General features: G+C 46.8%; 1 protein-coding gene and 1 long non-coding RNA gene across 3 annotated transcripts in view; one reads left to right on the forward strand and one right to left on the reverse strand.

The window, feature by feature from the left end:
- The window catches only part of LOC140701890 (uncharacterized), a 32375-nt gene extending 12891 nt beyond the window's left edge, over positions 1 to 19484 (reverse strand). The window contains exons 1-2 of the long non-coding RNA XR_013538257.1: positions 19028 to 19484; positions 4824 to 4935 (exon numbers count right to left, since the gene is read on the reverse strand). This is a non-coding gene — a long non-coding RNA (uncharacterized LOC140701890). The remainder of the gene's footprint in view (positions 1 to 4823; positions 4936 to 19027) is intronic.
- On the forward strand, positions 4952 to 14375 carry LOC110072226 (SH2 domain-containing protein 6). 2 transcript variants are annotated; one of them, XM_072979150.2, is made up of 10 exons: positions 4952 to 5049; positions 6773 to 6834; positions 7438 to 7507; positions 8180 to 8299; positions 9283 to 9387; positions 9865 to 9931; positions 10924 to 10954; positions 12211 to 12294; positions 13531 to 13689; positions 13800 to 14375. In XM_072979150.2, the coding sequence occupies exons 2-10, from the start codon at positions 6832 to 6834 to the stop codon at positions 13914 to 13916; spliced, it is 756 nt and encodes a 251-aa protein (XP_072835251.2). In that variant the 5' UTR covers positions 4952 to 5049; positions 6773 to 6831; the 3' UTR covers positions 13917 to 14375. The 2 variants fall into 2 exon arrangements, with proteins under 2 accessions (XP_072835251.2, XP_072835252.2); XM_072979151.2 differs by lacking the exons at positions 4952 to 5049; positions 6773 to 6834; positions 7438 to 7507 and adding an exon at positions 7531 to 7738.
- Positions 19485 to 19967: the final 483 nt, after the last annotated feature.

Genomic DNA, 19967 nt, shown 5'->3' on the forward strand with positions numbered 1-19967 from the left:
AGATCAGGAGAGGTTTTAAATATTGGCTTCCTCTCAGAGCAAGTGGGTCCTAGATCACATCAAGTCTGAACTATCTCTGGAAGCAAAAATGTTGAAACTGAGGCTGTCTTATTTTGGGCACTTTGCAAGAAGACAAGATTTTCTGGAAAAGACAATAACGCTAGGAAAGGCGGAAGGCAGCAGGAAAAGAGGAAGACCAGATATGAGATGGACTGACTTTTCAAAGGAACCACAGGTTTGAGTTTGCAAGAGCTGAGCAGGGTTACTGAGGTCAGAACATTTTGGAGATGGCTCATTCATGGGGTCGACATAAGTCAAGAGGCCACTTGAGAACCCGTAACAACAGCATAGTACAGAAAAGGGGGGTTTGAAGCTGAGGATTAGTGGCTCACCCCGTGCCAACTAGGACGTTCATAGCAGGTGTCTTATTGGAAGCAGGGACTTCCTGATTCACATTCATAATTCTTATGGGTTGTAAGAAATTGGGGGAATATTAAAAGGACAATGTTGACAGCACAAGGAGCAGGCAGAGGCATCAAGTCTGTTTCGAAGGGTTTCCTCCTTTTCCCACCTCCAAGTCCATGCTGTGCTAATTCTATGCAGATTTTTTCCCAAGTGGGCAGGAAAGGTCAGTTTGCAAATTTCACACCCCTTTCAGCGGGTTGCATGAAGCGAGGTGTCAGGGGATGCCTGTTTCAAGTCACTCAAGCTTATTTGTATAAATTTTAGAAGTGTCTACATTTTGCACTTATATTATCGGGCATGTTGGTTCTTCAGGGTACATGGCTAGGCCAGAAACATACAAATTTCTAAATGCAAATGGCACTCTTTTGTATCTTTAATCAAGCGAGTGTGGAATAGTTAAATCTGGGGAGAGAGAAGTGGAATGAATTTCTCACCCCTGGTGGGCACCTTCTTCTTTCTGATTCCATTCCCTTTCTCACTGTCCCTGTGCTTTTGCCTCTCTGTGAGTGTCTCTTCATAAAGCCTATGCAAATCCAGGCCACAATGGACCTTTGTACCTTACCTGCTGCGTGATGCCAGGTCCTGACTTGGGTTACACTTGGGATGAAGCTGGGCAGAGCGAACTCACAGCTGCTCCACAATGGTAAGTTTGCTGTCTTGCCGGGGTGTTGGGCGAGGGCTGCGTGTAAGGAAGTGGGGAACATAGCGACATAAGCCTGTGTGGAAGTGGGAGATCAGCTCCAGCGTGATCTGCCTGGTGTCCTTAGTTTGTGTAGCTTTCGTCCTGTGCACGTTGTTCTTTTAATGGTGACATGCCCCCTTGGAACACATCTGGGCTTCTTTCTCATTACACATGGACTGGATTGGGCCATCCTGCCTGCCTGCCTGCCTGCCTGCCTGCCATCCATCCATCCATCCATCCATCCATCCATCCATCCATCCATCCATCCATCCATCCATCCATCCATCCATCCATCCATCCATCCATCCATCCATCCATCCATCCATCCATCCATCCAGTCTAAAACAGTGGTCCCCAACTTTTTTAATGCCAGGGACCGGTTTTGTTGAAGACCATTCTTCCAAGGACCGGTGTCAGTGAAGGGGGTGTGTGTGGGGGGCATCCATGTGTGGGGGTACCACTACTAGGGGGATTTTTTAAAAACCTAAAATGACTTAGGTTAAAAAAAGGGCAGGAAAGGAGGGAGGGAGAAAACCATGGGGAAAAGAGGAAAGAAAGAAGGTCATAACTGCGGCACACAGACCCCTCAGACAAACGTTTGTGCTTTTAAGCACGAAAAGAGAGAAGACACACAGAAGACAATGGGAGGGAGGGAGAGTTTGGGGTCTAAATAAAATGCATACTCTCCTCTCCAAAGCACAACCACAATCTGAAGTCCTAGTTTCGAGAGGAAAGCAACATGTTGTTGCTGTTGTTTAGTCGTTAAGTCGTGTCCGACTCTTCGTGACCCCATGGACCAGAGCACGCCAGGCAACATATATCACAAATAAATAAATAAAACCGTGGCCATTTTCTACCACGATGTTCAGAGATGCTGCTTCCTTCAAGGCAGGACTGCAGAGAGCACAGCTTTTCTGCCCGTTGGCTTCCACCAGACTTGGACGGTGTGACCCACGATCTGTTGCATGTCGCCTCGGTTTGGCAGTGAGGAGGCTTAGCACCTGACTCTATAATGGGCTAAATATATGTGTAAAAAATGTAGGTTTTGCATGTTGCAAGTGAAGGCTGGGAAGGGAATCTGCAGCCAACCAGCACCACCACCGGTGGGGGGAAATAATGGGAACGGCCCTCCTGCAACATCAAACTTAAGGCTTGTGCATGCAAACCAAGTAGGAACTTAACAACTAAAAGACGGAGCTTTTGCCTTTCTGTGTAGGGGAAAGGCACCTTTTCCTCTTCCTGAAACCTTTTATACAGTGCAAAACTTTATAATGTTTTAACCTTACTGCCTTCGTGGCCCTCGACCTTATCTGTGCTTCCAAAGGTACTATAACCTGTCAGGGACTCAAGCGAGACGATCCAACCCCAGCTGGTTCTGGAAAGTCGTAGGTCCTTATGGGCCCATCTCTCTGGTGCTTTCACGTGTTTTCATTTTAATGTGCAACATATTTATATTCCTGTTTTCAGGGGCTTAGCGGGGTTAAGTCTGTTTCCTTAGCAACAAACTTGAAGCAAAAGTATTATAGCATCTTTAGGGCTATGTAATTATTCCAAGTGTGGATTTTCATGGATGCTTTTCTTCCCCCTTTTTAAAGATTCATGTACTGTACCTCCGATAAGTCCTTCTCGTTAGCAACCACTGTTTCTAATTTTGGGAGTTGATCTTTTGGTTCCAAACGGGCAAACACCATCCTATGTACAAATCTGGTATTCTACGAAATGGCAGTTGGAAAAGGGAAATCCCACATTTAAATGCTGTAGAGGTGGATTTGGGCTTCAGTTTGACTTCAGTTTGTTTATTCTCTTTGCAGAACATATTTGGAAAGAACAAAAGCCCGTGAGTAGCTGCTTCTACTTGATTTTTGGGGTTTATACTTGAACATTAGCAGGGAAGGGGGCTTTAAGTAAAGTCCATGGACTTGTCCACAAAAGCTCACGTTAAAAATATATATATAAAAGTTAGTCTTTTAAAACATTTAATCTTTTTTTAAAAAGTTTAAACACATGTTTTTGTGTTTTACTTCACTTTTTATTTCTGTTTTGCTTTTATCTATATAAAGAGAATCTGGTAAGGAAAGCTGGGTGAAATAGCTAAACTGGGCCGGTGAATTGTGAGCTGCCAGAGCACTCTGTAGGGAAACACCCATGGAAAACCCATAAATGCCTGCAAAGTGGAGAGGTTAATTCCACAGTAAAATTGCACACTGCTGCGTCTCATCTCACGGAGCCTCAGAATCAATTCGTCTTCTTCTCCTTTCTTTGCTTTGTCAAAGGTCCCAAGGCCCCCCGGTCCCTCCAAAGCGCCCAGGTAAGCAGAGGGTCACTATTCTGCCAGAACCTTTATGATGGTTTTTTGCTTTTCACAAATGAGACCGTGGCATCAGTCACTGGCCTCCACCCATCTCTGGGAGACTCCTCTTGGTCAGGAGGTGGGGTGTGTGGGCTGTGGTACCTTCAAGGTGCTGTGAAGGTACCATTCTCACTCTGCCCCACATTCTAAATCCCCAGGTCTCTTGAGGTCACTTGGTAAGACAAGCTCGGTTGATGGGGGCTCTTGAATAGCTAAATTCAGCTCACAGAAAGCTTTTCTTTCTGTTTCAGAGAAACAGCAGCAGGCGGTAAGTCGTCTCCATGCCCATCCAGTCCCCAGCGTTCCTGCTTTGTGCCATTCCTGTTTCCTTAACCCCTTATACGCTCCTTCACATATTTTCCCCATAATGTTACTATAGTGCACCTTCCGCTCTTTCATGACCGGCTACTAACCTTGGCCCAACTTTATCCCAACATTAAAATGAAGCCCTGGCTTTTCTCTTTGCCACCTGCTTCAGGAGCAGGCCTTCCTGTTGATTTACCAAAGCTCTGATCAAATTCAGGATTTCGCTGTCAGTTTCTCTAGGAAGCTCCTAACTCTATCTCGGTGCTGCCTACAGAAATCAGTCCAGCGTCTCAGAACTAGGCAGTAGATCTATGACATGTCATCACTGCTGTTTTTGTGAGCCTACCAAACAAAAGTAACTGGATAAAAGTATTAAAGAGCAATTCAAAATGTATTAAAATGCATTTGCACTAAAACTATATTTATGAAGCAGCATCCATGTGCAATGTGCTGGCTGTGTAAGTTAGTGGTTGAGGTCTCTAGCTGCAAAGCCAGAGGTTGGGAGTTCGATTCCCCACTGAGCCTCCAGGGAGAAGAGCCAGCCTGGGTGGCCTTGGGCCAGCTGCACTGTCCTGTGATGCACCCTGAACCACTTCTGAGTACTGTCTACCTAGTAAACAATACTCAGAAGTGGACAAACTATCCAAGTAATGTTAGACAGCTTGGGCAGGAGGAGGGCAGGAGGCTCCGCCCTATCTAGAAAAATCAGGTGTTGAATCTGGACCCTTTTGCCAATAAATCGGGTTCTTTGCTGCTGAGTTTCAACCCTTCCCCAACTATGAGCGGTAGAGAAAGATGTTGCCAACCAAGTCACACCATCTAGCTTTCTTTAACTTGGTGTTGGACTACAAATCCCATGCTTCCCTCCTGGCACAGCCCTTGGCAATAGCTTGTGGAAAGCTGACTTCCATTGTTCAGCAGAGACTTCCCAAGGCTTTAGAGAGGGGAATTTCCCAGCCCTTACTTGGAAATGCTAGGGATCAAACCGGCGTGCTTCTGCCTGCAAAGCAGGTGATTTACCAGTGAGTTGCAGCCTTTTCCGAGAGGTTCTCTGCCACCGCATTTGCATTGGAGACCATCAGAACATCACCTGGTTTCCTCCTGCCATTGCTTTAGTCACAGAAGAGCGGTCCTGGAGAGGAAAAAGAGGATGAAGAGTACACCTATGAAGTCCCACCAAGTGAAGCACAGAACAAAAAAATTGCTGCAACCAACCAGCAGGAGGCAATAGAGGCCATCTATATTGGTAAGGCGACAGAAGTGCTGGGTACTCGTTTAATGTGGGTTTTCCAACCACTACATAAAAAGGTTTAGGGTTTCCCCTGCCTGCTGCTGCTAAATGAGCTTTTTCAAAGTTGAAAAATGTTCATCTCCCTGTGAATCTCTGTTAAACAGGGTTGATAAGGTAACCTTGGGATCTCCTGCAATCTGTACATTATAGAGAACTCATCATTCAGACGCCGAAATCATTAAGTGTTGGAAGACATCTGATTCTCAGAGCATCAGTGTTACATGTTTCACACATCCCTTCGTTTCCAAACTGGCTTGCTTTATTTTGGGAGTGATCAAGGCAGGCTAAACATGGGCCCGGGTTCTGCAATTGCGGGTCTGGAACATTAACATGATTCCAGCTTCTAATGACCTTCTAGCTGCAATCCTAGTGATTGGAGTAGTCACAACTAGAATTGGCCCGTTGTATCAGCGGGGATTTGGAAGAATCAAGAAAAGGCTGCATGGTCATAGAAACAATACAATGCAGGAGCAGGTGATATTTTTAATTGAACATTAAGAATACAAAACAAAAAACAAACAGCACATTTTCAATGATACGTTGTCATCTTTAAGGCTGTGCATCATGCTCTTGTAGATAGTTCCAAACTTATCTGCCCCTGCGTCCTAGTGATTCAGTGGGCTTACTCTAGCGACAGCCTACTAGTCTAAGCAACGGTATTTCAACCACTGCTTGTAATGTCTAGTTTGACCCTATGTGATCAGACCAGACCATTCACACCCTGCCACAAGCTGTGAAAAGGGGGTTGGCAAGGCAGATGAGCTGGGAATGTAGAGGATCCTGTTGTTGTTCATGGATGCTCTCAAGTTCCAGATTTGCTAAGCAACAGCCCTATGGACAAGACCTTCCAGGATTTTGGAAGTGAAAGGGGTCAGTTAGTGGAGGTTGGCAAAGTGGCTCAGAAAACCCAGGAGGCTTCCAGAGGGCCATGCCCTAGCATTACTAGCAGGAGCCCTGCAAGCTTTTTCAGCACCCGAGTCAACAGGCAAAGCTCTGCCCCTCAACACATGGGCAAGGAGATGCCCATCGCCAGATGAGGAGTCGAAGAAGCGGCCACCCTAAAGCTCTCGCTCCTTTCCTCTTCACTGTCGGCCTGTCATTGTGCCGAGTGGCATTTGTGTTTTAGCGACCCTACAAATTAGGGACCGTCTGGCTCCTCCACAAAGCTCAACTGATGGGTTTTAGAAGCAACTAAGAGCAGAGCAATGAGGGCCCTCCTGGACACAACAGTGGAACTGCGAGGCAGAGGCAGTGGATTCACCAACCCCCAGTGTGCCATCGCCAAAGGCGACCACCCTGCCAGAGCAGGGCCAGCCTTGTGTATCAGTTGAAAATAGGGAATCATCATTTGCTCTGTTTTTGGGCTTGAGAAGGAGAAACTACGTATTTTTTCTGCTCACCTGCCAAAGAGAGAGATACTTCAGGTTGGCCTCATAGACACTTTCCAGATGTGTGAGTTTTTAATTGTTAAAAATTTCCTTCCTTCCTTCCTTCCTTCCTTCCTTCCTTCCTTCCTTCCTTTGGCACCAATAATGAAAACTGCCCCCAACTAGGATGGCAGTTGTTTTGGTTCATGGATGTGTAAGAATCTGAAACATTTGGTGAGGTGTGTTGACCGCGGAGGATCACGGGTGACCAGGGCTCAGCAGATGAAGCTTCCACGTTTCTCTGTCCTTAGATCACCCGCCCCTGAGGCGCTTCTCTGAGCCAAACAATCTCCTACAGCCCAAGCCCTCAATGGTGAGTGGTTGTTTTTTTTTTTACTATCTGCCTTGTCTGTAAGGTTGCAGAAAGCCAGAATTTCATGCCCTTGCCCAGTATCCAGAATGTAAATAAAAACCATGTCAACCTGATAAGGGGATTGTTTTACTCTTCACAAGAATTCATTTTTTAAAAATATTTTCTATGTATTTATTTGTTTGTTTTTTACCCTGGCTTTCTTCTTAAAAAGATGTAGAGGCAGCTAATTTCTGTCAGATTTTTTTTAAATGACCTCTTCTAGGCACTCTGTACATGCTCAGATACACATTTCGTGTAGGTCCTTTTTTACAACTGTAAAGCAGGACTTCTGAAGCTGCAGGGGTAAGAAGGAACCGAGAGAGAGAGAGAGAGAGAGAGAGAGAGAGAGAGAGGTGGCATTGGTGCCTTTGTAAAATTCCCTAAATATAGCTGGATGGTTGCACAAGAAAAGCACTTGCCCGGAAGCACCCCTTAAATGTTTACCAGGAAAGGAGAAATGTACGTAAAAGGAAGTATTCAACTCCATGCCTGTTCAGCCAATGTATGTCATGTGATGGATGTTAAACATTAATCAACACGCCCTCATCTCTTTATCTTCTGCAGTTCCAGCTGAAATGCGGAGCAGATGAAGACAACCAGGAAGAGCCATTCAACTTCCAAGCGCTTGAGAGAGGTCAGAGAAAAGAGCCAACGAAGGGCTGACAGTTTTGCCAAGGAAAGGGGCCGGTGTGAATGAAGAGGCATCGTTTGCACAGCCAACACCCGGCTGAACAAAAATGTGCAGCCATTTCCACCTTCTGGTTAGAGAACAGCTGTAGCTGAAGAACGCTGTACGAGAATGGGATGTCTTTGTGTTTTCCCCCTGCATGGGGCCAGAAACACCTGCGCCAGGGTGGACCTCAAGGTATAAGAGGGAGGCATTCTTTCAGAAATCCAAGGCTTTCTACAGAAAGCAAATCCTTTCGGATGGAGGTGCCTGTCCTAAAACCCCACTGAATCCTTTCCTTTGCTAGCAGGTACAGGCGGCTCTATTGACTGCTGGGGTTATGCAGAATGGAACAGAGCGCCCCGGAGAGGGACAGGGCGGCCGGGTAGCTGGCCGGCTGGAAGGAAGGCGCCCTGAATAGGACTGATCTCCACCCTGTGGCCTTGCGTCGCAGACGGCTCTCATTCTGGACTCTTGCGTTGCATTTAAAGGGTTCCCTTTAAAGCACAGCCTGTCCAGATGCAGTTTGGTGGAAGGGCCCTGTCCTCATTGTAGCTTCTAACGTGCCCTTTTTATTCCGTCGCTGTGCTGTAGAACAAGGCGCCCTGCTTCGTGTGTTTTACATTCTTCTCTTTACAGCTCTGAAAAAGGGATTGGCAAAGGTCTCCCAGCCGCCACCTCTTCCGCTCGCAGCCCGCAGGGTGTCCCTGCCAGTCATACCAGCCTCCGGATCCCAAGCAAAAGCTCCCATAAGCAGAGGTGTGTAGAGTCGTAGCTACTGGGATTCTTCTGCCCCCCCCCACGGCTGCCCCCATTTGGCTAGAGAGGAAGGCAAAATATTCTCCTCCACTGGGGACCCTGGGGATCTGCAGCCGGGCATGTACGATCATGACAAGATGAAATGAACTGATAGTCTAATTGGGATAGACTTAGGGTGTGACTACACAGCATGAAAATTATGTTGTGAAGTGGCACCTTGGATTGGCATTCGCAGACCACACAGGAGTCAGCAGAGAGAGCAGAATAAATTGCCAGTCTGAACTTATTCACACCTTGTTAAGGTGGCTATAATGCAGTCATCTAGATTTGCAGAAAGCCCAGCAACCACAGAGCTACCTTAACAAGCTGCAAACAAGGACTGGTGGCTGATTTCCTCCTTACTTACGGACACATGTTTGTCTCTAGCTGGTCTAATACACCAGCACTGGCACCGAGGATTCAGACAAACGAATACAAACAAACAACAATTTGGAAACAAAGAGTGATTGGCTGAGGGGAACTGATGACGCTCCTTTGCTTCCTCTCTCAGCACCCTAAACCTAGGAAGCTGGGAGAGCCACCTTCTGGTCCCTCGTTGCATCGACTCAAGCAATCACAACGCCTAAGCAGATGCAAAATGATTTGGTTCTTCTTTTTTTTAAAAAAGGAGAAGTCCCAGTGGCAGAGGGAAAGAGTATGGATCGGGTGGGGGGAAAGCTCCAGGATGTTCTGCATTGACTCATATGTTATGCAGTCAATGGGAAATAATATGAATCAGACCATCCCAAACGAAGAACAATCCCCACATTATTTGTTAATGTTGTCGCACTCTAAGAGTGCATCCTGATACTCTTTGCCCTCCCAGTACCCCTCTCTTCCTCCTTTTCCCATCACGTTTGGCTGCCTTGGGAACACATATTGCTCTTTGGCTGTTCGTTCTTGTGTGTTTTGGTTTGTTGGGTTTTTTAAAAATCTTTTTGCAGATCCTTTCCTGGCTCTGAAAGATGACAAAGCAGCTAAGATCCCACCGAGCACAAAGGAAGAGTCCCACGGAGAGCCCATCTATTTGGAATGTGAGCCCAGCACAGGTAAGGCCACGATCTTGTATCCTCTGCTGCACAACAATGATAGGCAAGGGCCATAGAGGAAGGTTGACCCTTACGCCTTTCATGGAGAATGTCCCAGGTCTGATCCCTGTAATGAAAAGGGCCCAAGAGCAGGAGGACACCAGAAAGACCTCTCTGCCTGCACTCCTGGCTGAGCTGTTGCCACTGAGGATGGGCAACCGAGGTGTGGAGATGTATGGTTTTGAACGATGAGCTCCAGAATTCCCAGGCAGGCATTCGGAACCATCATCCGGAAGCTCAACTCTGCTACAGAACTGGGTTAAATAATCTTGGGGCTGATGGAGGAATGATCTGATGTGGAGTCGACCAATTTCTTCTCCATGGCACAAGGATTTATTATAACCCATTGGCGGGAAACAGAGTGACCCGAGAGAGAGAGAGAGAGAGATGTCAATCTTTTCTTAAGACTGATCCTTCTCTTGTCTTTCTTTCCCCCAGTTCCAGCCTCTGCACCTTCCAGAGGTCTTCCTTGTTCACCTCCAGCTTCTTCTTTGAAGCCACCCAAGTGAGTGAGTTTCCACCCCTCCCAAGAAGCAATACAGGGAAGGAAGGGACCTCTCGCTATCTAGAAATACATCAAAACAAACAGTTTGGGGGAATCTAACACCATGGTTCCAGCTTCGTGGATCCAGATTCCATGAGGCCTTCTAGATCTGCCCTGATCCCAAAATGACTGCCGTGTGAAATTCTTTTCTGGGAAGGGCAAAGATTTCCTTAGGTGCATTTCTCACCTTGATGCTAGAAGGGGTCAGACGTGCAACAGGTTGTTGGTAAGCAAAGTATTACTTTAGCATCACTCTTTCAGACATGTGTGTCTGTAGCTCGGAAACATTAAATTTGGTAGACTACAAATCCCAGAATCCCCCAGGCAACATGGCCACGACGACCAGGAGATTCTTGGGGGGGTGTACTAGAAACATAACTTTCCCCAGTTCTTATCCTGTTCCGGTGAGAGTCAGCAGGGAGGAATCTGGGAAGCTGAGCAGAGCGGCAGGACCCACAGACAGCTCTGAGCAGAGCTGGTTAGAAAGGAGGCAGTGGGAGAGGGTGTCTGCACTCCAAGCTTTGTCCCTTCAGATGATCGCTTCCGTCACGGCTTAAAGGAGCCACAGCCAGCGTTTCACAGGTGAGCGCTGGAGCTCAAAGCCCCAAAATGGCTACTCTGAGCTAGGAAAGAGAGGCCACCATCCAGGAGATCCCAAGTGTGGTGCTCCCCCATGCTTGAAATCCCGGAAAGCCACAGGATGGAGACAATGATTCAATCCACTCCACATCACCATGGGAGTGCCAGTGCTCTGCAACCATGGCTGGCCAACTCAACAAGGCTTTTACTAAGCTGGTGGTCCTTTCTCACCTACGGAAGATGCTCAGACAGTCCAAGATCCTCTTCTTTGTGGTTCACATGGGACTTTTTAGACCCGAACCCTTTGCCATGCGGACGGTACTTTACTCTGATCTGACTCCCCCCCCCCCCCCCCGCTTTCTCTGCACTGTTAGGTCAAAGATCCTGCCACCTGGAGCACAACCGGTGAGTGGAAAACATAAGACAGCATGGGGGTGGGGGTGGGACCAGTGACTATAATGGAGACCTATGGGGGGTGTTGGGCATTAATTTATATAATTCATGTAATCTTAGCATGTTATCCTGCGCTTTCACTTTAACGAGAGAGAAAAACACAAAGGAGCTCCAGGGGGCAAACAAATATCACTAAAACCAAACAGAACAATAAAATAATTAAAAACAGCACAGTGAGCATCAAAGGAGAGATTTTAAAAGCCAGATTGACTTAATTTTATTTCATGGACTTCAGCGCCTTATGTTTTACAACGAAGAGATTCTCACTCGGTTGTGCAATGGAGTGGTTTTGAAGATGATGGTGATGATGCCAGTCCCAGTGCTCAGGCGGAACAGCACAACAAGATTTTGGCCAAGGACACCAGAAAGTCCAAGATGTGCTCATTAAACTCATTGAGATATCCAATTCACCTCCGGAAAAGAGAATAAGCTATTTGTATAGTTACCCCTATTGTATTGTTCCTTGGACGTTTGGTTAAGATCAGCTGTACGACATCTAATGCCTAAATGGGTTAATACAATAATAAGAATCATGAGCAGAGTCTTGACTGCAGTCTTGCAGTTTAACCACGGTTGCACGAGGCTATCTGTGGGGACGGGTGTGATGCACAACCATCCCAGACTGGCGATGGTAGTCTCCCCTTTGCCCCTCAGATTTGTAAGATCACTTTGAGTAATTAGCTTTCAGAAAATGTTCAAGTAAATAACGAAGGAAACAGTTGCATTTTGAGAGCACTCTTTAATCAGTTCTTAGAGCATTCCTTTCTCTTGGACCATTTTGTTAGCGTGAGCCACTCTTGCATCACTCGCTCGTTCTGTGTGGACACCCAGCATGGAGGCCAGATGTCCTTCTATGGTCATCCCGGCTCTTGTACTGACATCTGAGAAGGGACCTCAGTGGCAGATAAGGTCCACTTGGGCTAAGGATGGGGGTCAGTCGGGGTGGTGGAATGGAGGTTTGCTGGTTGGCTCTCCCGTTGCCTCTTTGCAAGGTCTAAGGACACTTTGCACGTGCTGCTGGTTGAGGGTTAGTTGAACGGCATCTCATCCACCCAAACAATAAGACCAGCCCTGCTGGACCGACAGGTTGAGTATTGAGTGATGATGAATGTAACCATCCCTTTGGTCCGTGTAGGGGGGGGGGGGAATGTGCTTTTGTGACTCATTGTGTCGTCAATGGCCCCTTCATCCCGGTTATATCCCTCCAGGATTCTGACATGGAAAACAAGCCTTGGTATGCAGGCAGCTGTGACCGGCATACAGCAGAGGCTACCCTTCTCCAGTTTAATAAGGTAGGCACATTTGTCTTCCGGCTGGCTGGATAGCTCAGTGGTTTTGATGTCTGGCTGTGGGGCCAGAGGCTGGGAGTTCGATTCCCCACTTGTGCCTCCAGGCAGAAGAGCCAGCCTGGGTAGCCTTGGGCAAGCTGCACAGTCCCAGGGCTCCCCCTAGAGGAAGGGAATGGGAAAGCACTTCTGAGTCTTCTCTCCCTGGAAAACCCTGAAAAGGGTCACTGTGAGCCCGAATTTACTTGATGGCATATGATTATTTTGCTTTGTCCACCAACCGCTTTGTTTTACAGCCATAAATAAAACATCTGCCATTCCAGGAAGATGTTAGATACCTTTTTGCATTTTGGAGCCACCCTGCCAACCCACCTGGCAGGCTGCCGTCAGACCAAGTGGCCTGGCGACTGAATTGGCACTCGTCTGGCTTGCCCATTGACATGAGACTCAAAGGTGCTGCACCACGAGAAAAGAAAGCAGCCAGCTTGGGAAGACAGATGTAAAGGATGATAGAGATGGAGACAGGACCTTGACTCTGCATGGTTACCAGATCCTGTGTACATTTCTGGTCACTGTACAGTAGGACCCCACGGTCTGCAGGATCAGTACCTGCTGGTTCATTTATCTGCTGGCTGAAAATATCAAACAAACCCCCCCAGAAATACTTATATTTCCAGGGTATATTTATCAGAACTGGCCACTAGGGGGAGCCAGAGATTATGCCTTCAATACAGGTTTTACCTGAGACTCCTTAGTTTGGGGGAAAAGGGCCAGGGGAAAAGACATGGTTATTGTTGTTAGCTACCACCCAGCCACTTCCAACTTACTGCAACCCCTATGACTTCCCAAAGGGCTTGTCTTTAAATTGTCAGGCTCTTGTTTTGCAAACACGAGGGCTAGATTCCAACTCAAATGGCTTTTAAAAAGGAAGCAAATTCATGGAGGATAAAGCTCTCAAGAGACTGGATGGCCGTGTAATCTCCAGTATCAGAGGAGGATTGCCCTTGAATAGCTGTCGCTGGGGGACCTTGAAATGGAGGGGGCTGCAGCGCTTGGTGTTCTACTTGCAGGCATTCCAGAAGCACCTCGATGGCCATGGTGGGAAATCTGGAACCGCCAAAGTGTATAAGTTTGAGCTGTGAACAATTCTGAGGGATGGAAGCTACCTGGATGGTCCATAGTCTGGAAATGCCCCCCCCCCCACTTTCACATAAGCCTTCCTCCTCTCTTCCTTTGTGGCAGGATAGCGCTTACTTGGTGAGGCGAAGCTCACGCCACGGCTGGAACCAACCCTTCACGCTGGCCGTGTTTTACAAGAATCACGTCTACAACATCCCCATCCGCTATCTGGAGGGCACCTCTCAGTACATGCTGGGCAAGGATGGCAAGACTCACAAGGAGGTGGGAAGGGGACCTTGTGTGCTTTCTGCTAAAAAAATATGTTATGCCATTTAAACAAATATATACATGGAGAGTAACTGACTTTTTCTCCATCCTCTTTTCTTTCCTAGCTGTTCAACAGTATCCCCAGCATCATCCAGAACTACACAGAGCGTCCCCTGGTATTGATCGATGGCAACACTTCTGCCAAGGAGCAAACCTGTTTGTTGTTTCCAGTGAAGCCATGACTTGGGTTCATGGCTATCCAGACAGCAGACAGCTGTGCTTGGGGGGGGAGGGGAATGAACGTCACCCCTGGACTGCTTCATTGTTTTGTCTGGACCGATGCACAGGGCCCTAAAATTGTGCTGAAAGTTCTTTATGTGCAATTCTTGCTATCCTTCCAGAGGAACATGTCAGACTCATGGCCACAATCCTGTTAATTAGTGCAGGAAGTTACACTAGAATAGGTCCATTGCATCAATAGAGATTTGATGAGTCAACTCCTCCATAAGTTTCATTGATTCAAATGGGCTTACTCTAGTTGCAACGGACTATACTAAAGTAAGGCCCGTGGGAATGAGTTGACAGCACATAATAGCAACAGCCATAGAAAAAGGCTAGTAGTTATCTGCAGTCATCACCGCACGATGTGTTTCCGAACACACGGCAACCAATAAATTCTCGACGGTCTGAATTTGTAAGAATTCCTCATGGCACGAGATGATGATTCTGTCTTCTTTGAAATTTTGCATGCTTAGATTACGAAGTTTATAGGCAGACTGATAATCCGAAAGAGTGATTCAACTAACACCAACTGGCCACTCGGTGGAGACATGAAGACAGGGATCTGAACAGGCAAGAAACACACAAAAAATGAAATTCCTCCCAGTCTCTTCTCAGGCAGACACGGTCAGCAGGACTGGGGAACTCCAGCCCAAACTGAGCTTTCGGCTAGCCATAAGGGTTGTTTTGAAGTGACCACATACACAACCTCGGAAGTTAAAGACCGTTTGTTTGAGCGGAAGGTTGCCCAATGCACATCTGAAAAAAAGTCATCGAGTTCGCCGCAAGGACACGTTTAACAGGGTGTAGCATTCAAAGCTTGGCAGCCAGCATCATAATTAGGCCACAGCAATCGGGGGCTTCGAGATAAGCTGCTGAAACTTAGTGATTGCAAAACTTTGCTGCTGGCAAGGTGTGTGCCTTCGCCCATCGGTATGTCTTGCTAGAAATAGGCATTATTCCATACCCTGGCATCCGCCCACGCCAGCTGTTCCTCCCTGAGCAGAAGGAAGGGCAAAGCCGGTCGGCTGGGAGCCAAATGAACAGGGCCATCACCCCCCGCTCAGCCCCAAATGTTCTCTCTTTCTCCCACCTTTCTACGCGTGCACCAATCTTATGTCGCTCAAGCTTAACCTAAAAGTCCGCGGGGTCCCGGGTGCCAAAACTGCTACGGCCAGGATGGTTTGGGGATTCTGGGAGTTATAATTTAGCCCCACATATTTTAGGATGCGGAACAGCAGGAGTGCACCTGTAATTGTAGGGCGAGGGTGACAACATAAGCAACCCAAAGGATAAGATGTTCAGGGACAGCAAAGTGTAGAACTGAAGAGTGAACCCCAGAAATCTTGGCCAAGCTGCAAAGGACTGTGGATGAGGGTGGGGGTAGCATACTCTCAGATCTGAACTTCTGGACAGCTCAGTAGTTTAGGTATCTGGCCAAGGAGCTAAAGGTTGGGAGTTCAATTCCCCACCGGGTCTCCCTGATGGACTGGACTTGATGATCTACAGAATCCCTTCTAGCTCTGCCATTCGAAGGTGGTTATTATTTTGTGGAGTTCAATGTAGCCAGCGTGAACTAAACTTCCACAAAAACAAACAGACAACAACAAAGATAATCACTGCCTTGGGAAATTATTAAATGGCTGGAGTTAAAATCTGGGTTAACCCTACCACTGGGTGAATGCTGGTGGAAACACAGTCGGGAGCACCCACAGTCTGCAAAGAGAGAGGGGGGAACTCCGTGCTCAGGTGCATACGCACTCCAATGTGCCTGTAAAATACATTTTCTCAGATCAAAATCCACCCACTCCCAACCTCATTGTCCCGAGATCTAACATCTAAGGAGCCAGGTGATGGGACTCGACAGCTTTCCTCTGATCTGTACCGAAGGTTTGGGAGAGAAGCAGGGTCTCTTCTCGTTTTGTGCGGGCTGCGAAAAGGGACCATCACAAGCGTGTGGAGAAGTTTCTTTTGTTGCTCACGTTAAATCCTGTTGCTCCTTACCTGTTTGGAAAAGAAGCAGGGGAAATAACGCCTGCGTGGTAGGGATCACAGGGGCAAACCGGCTGTTATTTTTGGTGAGGTAGAATGTCTAATTCTCAGTGCCTGGGAGTGAAAAAGGAGGAGATTTTTCTCGTACACGTGTGCACACTGGAAAAAAAGCCACTTTGATGCCAGGCATGGAGTGCCAGACGACGGCTCGGGGAAAGCTGGGTTCAGATATCCACTTAGTAATGGGAATTCACAGAGTGGTGCCACTGGTCAGCCAGCCTTTAAAGATCTTGCATAGGTGAAAAGCCCATTAGGGTCACCATAGGTTGGAAATGGCCTGAGGACCCGTCATCTTTAATAGAGGACTTCCCAAATGTTCCAAGCCAGGGACAAATGTAAGTAAATCAGAGATGGGTCTAATCATGATTCGATTTATTGGGTTTCTTATTTATTGACCAATCTTAGCACTTTTCCCACATTGGGCATGAAAAAAAGATCGACCTCTGTTCCAGGGAACACCAAGTATGACTTCCTTTCCCTTTCTCTGTGGACACGTGATCATTTATGTGGCTGCAGTTTGGATAATAATAGCACGGTCAGTTTGATCTCTCTTCCACAGCCTATCCCACAGATTTCTGAGATTGACTTGATTTACTGCAATTAATCTGATGCAGCTGAAAGCATTGCAGTAGAGGTCTCTCTAGCAAGGAATTCTAAATACACATCACCCAGGTATACTTCTCAAGAGCCATGACAGCTGGAGCGGAGCACCTGACTGATACACCTATATAGCGCAGATGCGATGGAATTAAGATTCACTTCCTTATTTCGTGCACAAAATGAAGTTAAACTGGAAGATAAATTTTGTTTAAGCTATTTGTCCTCTTGGGTGAAATCACAGGCTAATAGGATGGCCAGGTATTTATTTATTTCTGTTCTTTCTCTCTCTTTTTAATTATTATTGCAAGATGATGGGAAATACATTATGACTGATGGTGCCCTTTTGACAGAAAGGAAATATTTTCTTCACGGTGTCCTCTTTTGGTGGGGAGGTTGTCTTCTAGGAAAAGGGATATGTACGTTTTTGTCACTTGTGTTTTTCCTTCCTCATGATTGTATGTGACAACAGCCCCGGTTGCTAGTCAATGAGATTTTTTCACCTGTTCAAAATGACAGGAGGGTTTTTATGGGCTTTTGAGGGGTGTAAGGGGAGTAGGAGGGATTATTTATTTATTTATTTATTTATTTATTTATTTATTTATTTATTTATTTATTTAGAATTTTTTTTACCCCACCTTTCTCCTTGAAAAGGACCCGAGGTGGCATACAACAATGAATATTTAAAGTTGAAAATGATTAGTATACAATAGTGGTTAATGTCGTTCAAAGATGATATTTAAAACTACGAACAATGAATAAGGAGGCATCTTACATAAATTAACAGGCAATATTAAGGCAAAGATCAATAAGCATATAATATATATATTTTTTAAAAGTCACTCTGAGAAATGGAAAACTTGAACATGGAAAACACAAGTAGTACAGTGGGGTCTTGACTTGAGAACTTAATCCGTATTGGAAGGCGGTTCTCAAGTCAAAAAGTTCTCAAGTCAAATCTGCATTTCCCATAGGAATGCATTGAAAACCATTTGATCCGTATCTGCTCTTTTCCGTCCATAGAAACTAATGGGAAGCTGCTATTCCGCCTTCGACCACTGGAGGGGGATATTTTGTTTCTTTTTTTCTTAGGTCAAGAAAGGTTCAGGGAAGGCAGGGAAAATACAGTCCAGGCAGTCCAGTACCAGGCAGTCCGAAGACTGTCTCCCAATCCACTCTCTAAACGCTGGGAGGAGTGAGGAAGCAGACAGGCACCCTTTTCACTGGCCAACAGTTAACTGAAAGTTCACATTTTGCACTTTCTATGCCTCCCACGTGGGTTTTTTTCAGTTCATAACTCAAATCTAAGTACTTAAGTCAAGTCAATATTTTCCTATGAGAGCGATTCTTAAGTCAAAATGTTCTTAACTCAAGCCGTTCTTAAGTCAAGACCCCACTGTACTAAAAATCCAGTCAAAGCAGCAATGCATAACAATCTGGTTACTGAGGGAAGGCTTCCGGGAAGAGAATGGTCTTTGCCTGCCTGCCTGGGGAAGGGCAGCCAGGATGGGGCCAGCCTGGAGCCTCCTTAAAAATATTTGCATAACCCTGTGAAAAATCGAGAGATGGAAGACCGCCACTGAAAGAGAACACAGTCTGTGTCACTGTGACAGTTTGCTCTCTGTGACCGCTTCTTGCCAACCCAAACAAACTCCCCAGATGGGATCTGATGGGGCACCTCTGCTGTTGCCTGAGCAACGGCTACCGTCAACCTGCAGAACAAGGAAGATGAAGTTGCAGCTAAGTGTGCGTGTGTGTGTGTGTGTGTGTGTGTGTTGAGGACACAGAATGAGTTAGGAAAGAGAAAGACCAGATGCTCTTTGGAGACTGGTACACCGTTGGCGGACCACCCAGTGGTCCGAAAAAGCTTACATGGACTTCCACACATATGACAGGGCATACTGGTAAAAAAGTCTTTTCCCACTGCATCATCTCTGAGAAGGAGGATGATCCTCCTTTTTCTAGCCAGCTATGAAGAATAGGAGTGAGCGTGGGTGGCAAAGATGGTCACTCTTCTTAGACAGGAAGAAAACGGATGTATGAGGAAGTGAAAAAAAGAGAGGTAGAGTAACCCCCCCCCTTTTTTTTTGCACAAGACATGAGTCAGTCACTGACATCCAGTGCAAAAGTCAGCTTTCGGATAACCCTGAGCATATATTTAAATACTAATGTATTGGTATTTTAATGCTATTCTTCTAGTCTTCATGGCGTCAGAGGGGAAAGTGCTGGTCTCGAAAAGACAAAAAAAGCCCTCTACAGGCAGGCAATGAATGTCTTTAGGAGAATGCAATCACATGCAAGCTTTCTAATTTCCCAGAGCCTCTTCCTCCGGGTGGTAATGATTGGAAGGGGAGAGAAGGGAGAGAGATGGAAATCCAAAAAGAAACACGGATGCGAACAGGATTTAGAGAATGGAACAAGTTACCTCTTTGGCAAATTCTTGGAACCCACGGGAGGACGTGGCCACTCACCATCTCAGCTAGAAGATTCTGGAAGGTCGCTCTTTAAAAAAGGGAACTTTTCCCAAGCTTTTAGCTGGTTACAATCCCAGAATCACAACACAGTAGCCCCCCCCCCCCCCGAATCACAACGTTCCCTGGAAGCAATGTAAGATCCTCATACAATGGGCCCTTTTCTTGTTCACCAGACCACGGCCAGATGCCTTAAAACAGCAGCGAGGTTTTGCTGGCCTAGCAGATTCTCCCTTCCACAGGATTGTGCACCCTACTCTTGAGGAGCTCCAGCTCCCCTTCCCTCCAGACTAGGTCCATGATGGACAGTGTGTGTGTGTGGGGAGGCTTTGCAGTGGTGAGCAGCGACTCAGCAAAAAAGCAGGTTAAGCCAAGCGTGGGAGTGGGAGGGGGCAGTGGAGGAGTTCTCAGGAATTGATGACTCAGAGAAGGCTCTTTGCCCAAGGTCAAGCTCCATTGCAAGCTCCCAGCATGTGATTTCTGTCCATTCTTCCTCCTCTTTGCGCAGAGGACAGCATTGCAAGCCTTTTGATCCTGCAGAGGTTCAGGCCCCAGGTATCAGTTCCTTTTCTTGGAGGATCACCTTGAATCCATTCCCAGGAGCCTCAGTTCAACCACTGAAACTCTCACCTGTGCATAAGCAAATCCAAAGATGCCATACTTCTCCATCCCTCCCTCCCTCCCTCCCTCCCTCCATCTCTTCATCCCTCCCTCCCTCCATCTCTCTCTCTCCCACTCTCTCTCTACTCATTCATTCATCCATCCATCCCTCTCTCTCTCTTTCCCCATCCATCCATCCATATCTCTCTCCCTCCCACCCTCTCCCTCTCTCCCCATCCATCCATCCATCCATCCATCCATCCATCCATCCATCCATCCATCCATCCATCCATC

Source organism: Pogona vitticeps, chromosome 8, assembly GCF_051106095.1.
Source record: "Pogona vitticeps strain Pit_001003342236 chromosome 8, PviZW2.1, whole genome shotgun sequence".
Taxonomy (NCBI): domain Eukaryota; kingdom Metazoa; phylum Chordata; class Lepidosauria; order Squamata; family Agamidae; genus Pogona; species Pogona vitticeps.